Source organism: Eschscholzia californica, unplaced genomic scaffold (assembly GCF_041429995.1).
Source record: "Eschscholzia californica isolate CP2 unplaced genomic scaffold, dmEscCali1.0.p SCAF_4, whole genome shotgun sequence".
Classification (NCBI taxonomy): Eukaryota; Viridiplantae; Streptophyta; class Magnoliopsida; order Ranunculales; family Papaveraceae; genus Eschscholzia; species Eschscholzia californica.
This window is the reverse complement of record NW_028238461.1, coordinates 51,476,394-51,487,404: the sequence shown is the minus strand read 5'-3', so window position 1 is coordinate 51,487,404 and position 11,011 is coordinate 51,476,394. Positions and strand designations below refer to the sequence as shown.

Sequence of the window (11,011 nt, the reverse complement as noted above, 5' to 3'; positions counted from 1 at the left end):
ATTTATTGTTATATTATATTGAGATAGAGAGATTTTTATCAGTATTTTTTTTGTTTCTTTTCTCTTAAATTAGTTATTATTTTATAGAGAGAGAGATTTTTATTAGTTATTATTTTTTTGTATTATGTTTTTGTTTCTTTTCTCTTAAATCAGTTATTATTTTATTGAGAGAGAGAGATTTTAATTTCTTTTTTTTAACCCTTGAAATTTATTTTGTTTATTTTTTTTCTTAAATTAGTTATTTTATTTCTAAGAAGGAAAAATTATTGTTTTCTAAATAGGTAACTTTATCTCTACGAAGGACTATATTTTAAATTTTGAGAAGGGCTTCTAGACAATATCCTTTATTAAAAAATGATGTTTGTCCCAGTCATCGTTTTCCCTTCTGTTTTATATAATAGATATGTATCATCAGAGTATCCAAATTAATTAAATTATCCAAACTACGTCTCTTAATTCTCAAATTAATTAAAATTTTCAATATTTTGTGAGAAAATTTTAGTGTAAAGATTTCCCAAGGATAAATCCTAGAATTTCTTTGGTTTTTTGGATTTGGAAAAATGCGGACTTTCAAGAACGAGAATCTTATGATATCTCGAATGCAACATTTGTTCTTACAAATTTTATTCAAAAAACTTGCAAATAAAGGTGACATATTATGACATATAGATAATATGCTGCAAACGACTAACTTCGTTTTGAAAGATTGACAGGAAAAGGTGGATGTCATAAATGTCAATGAAATCTATCACCTCTTTAACCCTTGTTAAGTATCGAAAGGGAAAATTCTAATTAAATGATGTTGCAGATGCAGTATACTAATATTTACGAGTCTACGACCTTTTTTTTTTCATTTTTTACAGGGAAGACTCATTTTCAATCCGAACATTACCCAAAAGTGTGTAGGAAAAGAGTTAGGTAAGCCTATCAAAGAAATAATTTGTTGAATGATGCCTTTATTTTTCCAACAGTTTGGTGGGAATTATCAATAAGTAGAATCAAGTTTTTAAATTCAACAAGTTAGGTACTTAGTGTGAATAGGTTATTGACCAAGTTAGGTACTAGTTCTTGGACTTCTATCATTAAGGTTAAGCTTCTTGGGAAAGGCCAATCAAAAGGGAAAAAGATTAGCTTGTCTGAAATTAGAACGAAAATATGGCCACTAATAGTTTTCTAAGTGTCTCCCAGTATAAATTCAAGACTGAAACACAGTAAACAGGAATAGACGGATTCGGAAATAGAAATTTCAACATATAGTAGCAATTAGAATTTGTAGGTTTAAATTAGTACAGATAGATATTAATCGACAACCAAACACAAACAGGTACTAGAAGAGTTCCGTAAGCAGTTTTACTTCACCTCTAGCGAATTGTAGTAGCAAGTATCTGCTGCAGTTTGAGCCTGATAGGAATACATGAGTCCGCAAATTTGTAGACTGTAGTCAATAGTTTAGAGAGACAAACATATGCATTATGAACAACGTCGCGCTTCCTACCTATGTCTACTATTTACAGCAAGAAAAAAAGGACATTGTTCACAAGCCGATGACTCCCTTTACGATTTTGAGAAATCTTGCACTGAAGATCGAGTAAAATAACAGTCTTAACAAATTCAGTAACTAAATTTTTTTTCATGTATGCATGAATATCTTGAGGCGTATAAGTTTGTTACGTGGGAAGCAGTGAGGAATAACCTTTTACGTGGTTTCCTGGAAGGATTTAGAGCGGGATAGAGCGGCCGGGTTTGCTTGTAAGACTTCGTCAGCATCTGATGCCTGATCTTTGGGTTCTGCTTTCGGGCTAAAAGCTTTGAAAATGCCACCTTTTGTTATGGGTTCCTTCTGATCAGGCTTAATGCCCAAAGTTGCCCAGATAGAACTCTTCATAGCGTCATCTGGATCATCAATTCTCAGTGTCTTGGGAACCCAAAGACACTTCTCTGCTTTCTCTTCACCTTGTAACCCTACATCTCTAGAATGCTTACCTAAAGTTGGAGAACCATTGCTTGAACATCCACTGTTGCTAGGGGAGGAAGATGGAGAAATACTGCCATTAGTTCCGATCCAAGGCATGTTCCATGCACGAGCAGCCCAGCCAGGCATGCAACCCCAGTAAGAAGCAGGTATAAATGGGATGGGAATGCTTGGGGTGCCCGCGGGAGGAGCCGCCAACATGGACATCGAAGCCCACTGAACTGGCCTAGGGTTTCCATTTTCCGTACCACAAGCATTATCAGAAGAACATCGTGGGGCGGACATAGCAGCTACATTATTCCAACCAGGAGCCCATGGGTACGCCCATGGAGGTCCAGGGTAACATGGCATTTGAGGTGGAGGACTAATCACGCCAATACAGTTAGGAATACTGCCTTGTCCCATATGATTACCATTTCTTAGCATCTCTTCTTCACCAACAGAAGTAGCAGAGCCACAAGAGGAGGGTTCCTCTCCATTTTCAACACAAACCACTGGACTCATCTCGACATCTTTATTCTGGTCACCGAGATTAAGTACAGTCGACATTGATTCACAGAGAGGAGCATCCGAACCAAACTTTAGCACAGTACCATTTCCCTTTAGAGGCATCGAAGGTGCACAAACTTCTCCTGGTTGGAGTTGCTGATCTGCTGACTCCGATGAGTAGACCTGGCTAGCTGGTATTCCTTCAGAAGACATCATTAAGTGGCGATACTGCGACACTATGTGCTTATTCTTCCGGCGCCCCGCCCCAACAGGCACATTTCTCATAGTTCCTCCAGCAGTCCAATATCTCTGGCAGTTCTTGCAGAAATGCCTAGGTTGATTGACGTTGTAATTATTGTAGTAGCAAAATTTTGTATCTAAACTGTTGCATCGAGGACAGGGCAAAATTTTGTCTGGTTTCTTAAGAAGCTTATCTTGACCGGCTGAACAGTCTTCACTTTGGTCTTCCTCAATCTTAGGTAACTCCACTACCTTGTTTTCCTTACTATGATTTTCCTTGCCCATATCCTGAATAGGTTTCTCAACCTTGTTGTGGGTATCTTGCAGATGAGAAACATCGTTTTCTGCTTTCGCTGTTTCTCTACATCTATCCTGTTATTCAAAATGACAGAACATTTAGTCTCACTCTAACAAACAAATCACTCACAAGCAGAAAATCGCCTATTAAGCCATCTTAATCGAAGTTAATATCAGGCGTGCCATAACGAAATTCACAAATGCACTCAAAACCATAATATAGCAGTAATCGCTATTATGTTGACACTAAGCTAAGAAATACCTTTCGCCTTCACCTGTCTAGAACACACTCTGTATATAAAACATCCGGATTTAAAATACCGAAATGAAAACCCCAAATTGATCAACGACAGCCGACATATAACTAAATCTTAGAAGAAAAACTCAAAGTGATCAGCAAAAACAATCCCAAGTTAAGCAAAAAATTCAACAAGATTTGGGGTTTTTAGTCATGTGAAGTCAACCCACAGTGAAATTAACATCAATAACCAAAATCTTATACTGGGTTTTGTACAGAGGTACCAAAAATCATAGCTTTATTTGGTTGAGTATCTTTGCATCCTGAGAAAGATACTTGATGCATAATTGAGACCTTAAATTCTCACTATTTAAAGAAGAAAAACTCAAATTAAGTAAAATTGAGTCCTTAAATTCTCCATAAATAAAGAAAAAAAAATATGTTTATTGATATTAGCTGATCAAACTCAAAAAGATAAGCAACAAAATTTTTCAAAACTGAAAAGGGACAAACAAAGACTGCAAACCTACAATAATTACAAAGATAAGAACAGTAAAAGTTACTGAAAACAAAAAAAAAAACCCATTTAAGGGTTTCTTTTGAAACCAATTTCTACCCTAAATATGCACATATTTTTTACACCACCCACAATAACAACAAAAAAATGAAGTCCAAATGAATAGCTCAAAAGAAAAGAAATAGAGAGAGAGAGATTAGGAGTACCTCCTTATCTTGTTGAGAGTTCACCGGATTCAGACGACTTTGAATAGTATCAGATTTGTCTACTAAATCAAGGTGGGTAATCTGAGTTTCTTGTAAAGGAATCGTCCTACCAAAGAGTTTAATAGCTGGATCTTTAAACTCAGACATTTTCTTCTCTAATCTTCGATTTTATAAGTCGAAGAGATCGAAGAACATAACTTTTCAAGTTTCAACACCAAACAAACACACAGACAGACAGACAGACAGACGAGAAGAGTATCGAGAGAGATATAGAAAGTTAGAGAGAGAAAATGAGAGGAGAGTCTTTAAAAGAAACTGAGATGGATTAGAGAGAGTTGAGAAAACCAGTAAAGAAAAAACACGAAGAACGTGATAGAGAAGTGGGATTTATTTTTAAGATTTTTCTTCCCCATTTTAGTTTTATTATTATATTATTATTATATAGTCTCGTTAACTGCAATTTGGGTTTTCTCTTTTCTTTCTTTCATTAACTTTACCGGATATATCGGTCACCCTTTATGTCGATTGGCGTCCTAGTCATCATAAAGGATAGCTTCTTAGCCATGAATTTCGTGCACACGTGGTATCAAAAGGCTGACGTCATCTCTATGTACTCATTGTGTCTGACGTTACTCCCTAGGCCCCCTACCATTGTTCATCAACAGCACCCTCCCAAAGTGCTGTTAGCACCCGGATTGTACATGGGATAGCTCCCAGTTTGTGCTTCGCCCGGGTGCCAATGACAGCTTAGACGGTTGCTTTTAGCCGCACCTAAAACAAATGCCAAGGTTTTCTTCCCCTCGACAGTGCATGACTAGGATAATCAACATTAGGTTGTATAAGTGGTTGATAATGTTGTCATAAACTCTAAGACGTAGAGGTGCCAAAGTCAATTCTCATTGTCATTGTAACTGCTACCCTTCCTTGGGACTAAAAGATGAGAATAGAGAGGGAAGAAACAAGAAAGAAAAGGAGAGAAAAAAAAAAAAAAAAATAGTAGAAATAGTGTGTGTGTGTGAAGGGAGAGATGCAAAAGAAGAGAGCGAGAGAGCTAGAAGAAGAGAGGGAAGCAGAGGAGAGAGAGGAAACAGTCCATACTCTAGGATGACTTGATTAGGTCAATTAGGTAGAGCTAAGACCACCTCAAATGTAAGAATTTTTAATGTAAAATTCATCTTCAGTCTTAAGATGATGCGCCAACAATCAACTCTAAAATGTCTTAAGAAGAATCTTAGTGTTGTATTTGAGATTCATCTTGAAGACAATTTTTCACTCAATATTAAAAATAAAATTACATATTTAGGAGTCTTAATCACTTGTCTAATACAAACTTCATTTCCCTTCATCAAAAAAAAAAAACTTCATTTTAGATATTTGCAAAAATACATTATTTCGGTTGTTCAAATTGGTCAACATTCCTATTTTTCCGCTTTACTATCATTTATCAATTTCTACTACAACCTTCGTTTCAGTATGTTTGTTTGACTCCAAATTACAAATATAACTAATGATAAAATTAGAATGATGTGAAATTAAATTGTCTAACAAAATTGTTAGATAAAATAGCCCAAATAGACAGTCCCAAAACCGAATAAGCCCCGTCATACAAATTTTAAGCTAAATGACCGACCTGTTTCTCATAAAGCAACCAAGAAAAGAAGATACTGCTATAAAGTGACCTTTATGCCGAACCGGCTATAGTCGGTCACTCCACCCCAGCGACTAGGGAGCTAACTCCCCACCCCATACAAAAATATTAAAGCAAAAGAGAGTGGTGGGACCCACTCAAAAAGATAAAACGATGCGAGAGACGAAAACTAGCTCGTGTCATTCAAGACTTCTCTCATCAACTTTTTTATCCGTACAATTTCTCACCCCTTCACACGTGTCAGTTGTTTTACGTGTCATAGAACTTGAGGAATCGGATATTTAATCCTACGTGGCAAAGTGTAAGCCTGTAATACCCAAATCATCAAGACACGTGGAGGTTAAAAGCGACAAGAACTTATTAAAAAGCTAGTACTACTTTTTCAGAAAAAGCGTTTTCTTTCTTTGTTTGCTTTTAGTATTTGCTTTGCCTCGTTTAGGGTTTCCTTTTTTTTGCTTTTCGCCTTTCCTTATCGTATAGAAAAGGAATACTCTCCTTATTAATTAATCTGAGAAGACTTTTTGCCATCTCATTTCTTATTGTCCTCCTTAGAGAGTCGATTAACATCTTTTATCCTCCCTAGATAGTTTAAATCTCAATGAAATCCAACGGGTTAGAACACCTGGGAATATATGAGTTTGAGTTTTTGCAAGGAAGATGGCATCATTTGGTTGTGGATTCTCTTCCTCTTCTACCACACGCTTTAATGAGCACCGTATTTTGCTCCACAATTTAAAACGGGATACTGCTAAGTCACTGTCAGGAAAAAGTGGGTATCATTTTTCTAAATTGACATTAAGGGGGTAGTGGAACGGGACTTTCACAGACTTTCATAGACAAAATGTCCCGTAGACATTTCAAGACATTTCGGATGAGTTATTATAGACAACATGTGTTCATAGACATTTTCAAGACATTGAGAGTTTGTAGACAAAATGTCTTTATAGACATTTCAAGACATTTGATCCATAGACAAAATGTCCTGGGGACATTTTAAGATCTTGAGTCCATTGACAAAATGTGTAATGCATATTATATTTGTGCTAATCAAAAATATATTTTTCGACTTTTATAGACATCTGTGAATATTTGTAGACATTGATGGACATTTGGTAGACATTTATTATTTTAATATTATTATTATTATTTAATCACATGAAATAATATATTAATACTAACATTGCAAAAATATATTTTTCGACTTTCGTAAACATCTGTGAATATTTGTGGACATTGACGGACATTTGGTAGATATTTATTATTTTAATATTATTATTATTTTTTAATTACATGAAATAATATATTTATACTAACATTTCAAAAATATATTTTTCGACTTTCGTAGACATCTGTAAATATTGTGGACATTGATGGACATTTGGTAGACATTTATTATTTTAATATTATTATTATTGTTTAATCACATGAAATAATATATTTATACTAACATTTCAAAAATATATTTTTCGACTTTCGTAGACATCTGTGAATATTTGTGGACATTGATGGACATTTGGTAGACATTTATTATTTTAATATTATTATTATTGTTTAATCACATGAAATAATATATTTATACTAACATTTCAAAAATATATTTTTCGACTTTCGTAGACATCTGTGAATATTTGTGGACATTGATGGACATTTGGTAGACATTTATTATTTTAATATTATTATTATTGTTAAATCACATGAAATAATATATTTAATACTAACATTTCAAAAATATATTTTTCGACTTTCGTAAACATCTGTGAATATTTGTGGACATTGATGGACATTTGGTAGACATTTATTATTTTAATATTATTATTGTTTTTTGATCACATGATGGACTTCAAATGTCTCTTGTTTTTTGAAAGACATTTTGGCTTCCAAATTTGTCCCAAATCCTTCACAAATTCATCAAACTATGAAGTCCACCAAAGTCTGGGACATATTTTGTCTACAATCGAATGCCTCAGACTTTCATAGACTCTCAAATGTCTGGATTTGAATGCCTCAGACTTTCGTGGACTCTCAAATGTCTGGATTTGAATGCCTCAGACTTTCGTGGACTCTCAAATGTCTGGATTTGAATGCCTCAGACTTTCGCGGACTCTCAAGAGTCCGCGAAAGTCTTGCTCCACTACCCCCCTAATTATCTTTAAGAATATAAAATCCAAAACAATTAGAAATAAAAACATTTCTAAATTAAAAAACTGTTAAGCAAGAACTTGAATTAGTTAATTAGAGGCAAGACTTCAATTTTATAGGAGACTGGATCTCCATGGATGGGATTAATAAAGATAACTAATAAATATCTGTCCTCCTGTCTTTGGTGAAGTGGTTTGGACACCCCTCTTAAATCCATGAGATCGTGGAATCAAGTCTCTATGAAAACAATTTGTAGTCAACATTTGTTTTAAATTTCATGTAATTTAGGCTAAAGATAGAATAATTAATGTAATAAATTTGTCAGCTTTAGACCTCTTTCATGTGACCTTTAGACCTCTTTCATACATGGTTTAAATTAGACTGTTATCGTGCGTATCACATCTTCATGATGTATCAATGTCTTGTAACGACTAACATAGATGATAGTCGAATACTCAAAAAAAAAAAACTAATTAATATTTGAGCTATTAAGACACATAAGAGTTAAGAGTATGGTAGACTAGCATGGAGATTGTATTACTATGCTGGTTTCTTTTTTGAATTGAAATTTAGAGAAAGAATATTCTTTTATCGTCTTCAATTTGTTCATTTTATTTAAATAGGTTTTTTTATTTATGTTTATGAATTCAACAAAAATAAAATAAATTGAAAGCAAAATAATTGTTAACAAAGTTTAAGAAAAAGATAGTGATAACAATGACTAAAGATAAAGAAAAGGTAATTGAAAAAGTACCTTTGATTTCATATTTTATTATTTAAGAGATGGAAAAAGTTTGTTCAGAGAGAATTTAGGTTTTTTTGAACTTACCCCTTCATCACTAATTGATAATTGAGTTTGTCTCCCTGTAATTGAGCTTACCCCATAAGATTTACTATTTTTGACAAAGACACAAAAGTTGTGTTTGGCGTACGTGAAATAAACGTAACTACCAACGACAATTATCCTTCAACATGATTCTCGTAGTTATTACACCTTACTTTATTGTTTGATTTGGCCGGTAATATGATTAGCAAAGATTGAATTTAGTTCTAATTTATGATTTTATTATCCCATTCCAAACACGTCCTTAGTATTTTTACCAAAAATTTTGAACTCAAGGGGGTAAGCTCAATTACTGATTACTAAAAGGGGTAAACTCAATTACTAATTAGTTTCGAGGAGGTAAGCTAAAAAAACCCTAGAATTTATATAGAATTTTGTAAATGTATGATTTTATGGTGCTTATTATTCCCATGGTTATTTTTCTAAATTTTTTACTTTACAAAAATTTAAGTTAATGTGAGATCCGATTTTATTTTTTTGCATAATAAGAGTTGATTTTTGGAATACATCTACAAAATTTCTTTCGGGTTGTAGGAATTAGGATACACTCTAATTGCAATTCTTAGTAAAAAAAATTCAATATATCACTATCAGTATCTCCAGTAGAAAAATACGTCGTATATTCAGAATTATTGTTCACACCAAGAAAAAAATTAGATAACTTCCCATATTATTGGTCCATAAAATATAAGAAAATGTGAAGTTATAATTTGAATGGTGGTAAGAAGAAATTGTGGTTTAAATTATACCATATTGAACATTTCAAATGGATAGGAGTATTTTAAAATTATAGCATTGTCCATCTCAGAATTGTCTATTAACCCATCCTCCATCGACACATGTCAAGCATTTATACCAACAAGCCACAATAGTGTCCACTTAGCAATAAACAAGATCTTGAATAAAAAATTAGCCACCATTCAATTGACTAGAATCTCTTTAAGAATCATTTCAATAAAGGACCACAACCAAGAGGGTGAAAAAATAAGAAGCCTTACTAAATTGGACCACATTACCGTTTAGAGAAGAAACCAGATAAACTTGTAGGTTTTGATAAAATTGTACATATCTTCATAGTCCCCGCTGTATTGCTCTCGTGGTTCGAGATTAGGAATAACTCAACAAGAGTATTGGTTGTTAAAGATTGAAGATGTTGAGGTTGGATACGCTGTTTATAGTCCAAGTGAGATTATTCTCTGACAATCTCCGGTTCAAGTTTTCTTTTTCTTACAGTCGAAAACCTAACTCTAATAAATTTTAAGGTAAATAGGCTTCAAGTAGAAGACCAATCGACACAGAGTAGTAAGTGCGTAAATCTTGATTTTCTTATTCTTCGAAAATGATATTGATTTTTCATCCATGTTGTCAAAAAAATTTGTTTGGAGTTAGTAAGAGTAGCTTGAATTTTAGTAGGCAAAGGATTTATGGTATGGATATGTTGAAAGTTAGAAACCACAAGTTTGCAATTGCCTTAGATTTGACTTTCTCACTCAAGTTCAAATTCAATATCTATCTCACAAGCAAAAGACTTTATGTTTTGTTGGATAGGGCATAAGGAAAGAAAATGAGAGCTAAAATTACCTTTATTTTTATGGTTCTCCTTTCTCTTAAAAGAGATTAAAAGCAAAAGTTCTCAACTTCTAAGTTGGAAAAAAAGAAGAAAAAGAAAGAAAGCACCACTTTATCCCTTCTTTAGGTTAAATGTGTTTTTCAAAAGTTGTTTGAGTAGGTTCAAATGCACACAGGTCATCATCCATTTTATGGAAATACAAAACTATGGCTTTTATGCCTTTTCTTTTTTTGTTATCTTTTATTTCCCTTTTTCCTCCTTTTCTAATTGTTCTGTTTTTTCGGTTATGGGTTAAATTTCATGGGCATCCTCCAAGTTTAGAACAAGGTCTAAAGGGGTTTCGCAGCGATTGGAGTGAAAGGTTTGATACATGTGAAATTTTAGCAGACCAACCCAATTATGAAGAAACCGCTTAGAGTTAGTAGTAGTTTATATACGAGATAAGTGTCATCGACTTTTAAACCTAGGAAAGAAAGGACTCAAATTCTAATAATAAAGGAGGGTTCGCATCATAAGTTATAGGCCCATTGGGTTTTTACCATGTCTGCACACCATCACACTTGACTTGGTCCGAAGAATTGGATCATCTCCGGTTTCTTCACCACCATCACCAACTTCCACCACCACTATCACCTTCAGTTCTTACATCGTTGTCCCCTCGTCTTCCGCCCTTGCAAACGCTTGACCGAGGGTTCTGAAATTCTCAAGACGAGGGTTCAGTCTTAGAGAAGGAGATAGAGAAGATGGTTGCGGGTGATGGTGGTCGGAGATGGTGTTAGTCAAAGGTAGCGATGAAGATAAAAATCTTGTATATTTTGTAAGTCGATTGAGGTCACATGAGTGTAGAAGGG

At 34.0% G+C, this 11,011-nt stretch overlaps 1 protein-coding gene across 2 annotated transcripts; it reads right to left on the bottom strand.

Moving 5' to 3' along the window:
- Positions 1-1,228: 1,228 nt before the first annotated feature.
- Positions 1,229-4,448, bottom strand: LOC147545852 (cyclic dof factor 1-like). 2 transcript variants are annotated; one of them, XM_086637182.1, is made up of 2 exons: positions 3,960-4,448; positions 1,229-3,073 (listed from the first exon to the last, which is right to left on the bottom strand). In XM_086637182.1, the coding sequence occupies exons 1-2, from the start codon at positions 4,104-4,106 to the stop codon at positions 1,697-1,699; spliced, it is 1,524 nt and encodes a 507-aa protein (XP_086493308.1). In that variant the 5' UTR covers positions 4,107-4,448; the 3' UTR covers positions 1,229-1,696. The 2 variants fall into 2 exon arrangements, with proteins under 2 accessions (XP_086493308.1, XP_086493309.1); XM_086637183.1 differs by lacking the exon at positions 3,960-4,448 and adding an exon at positions 3,261-3,769.
- Positions 4,449-11,011: the final 6,563 nt, after the last annotated feature.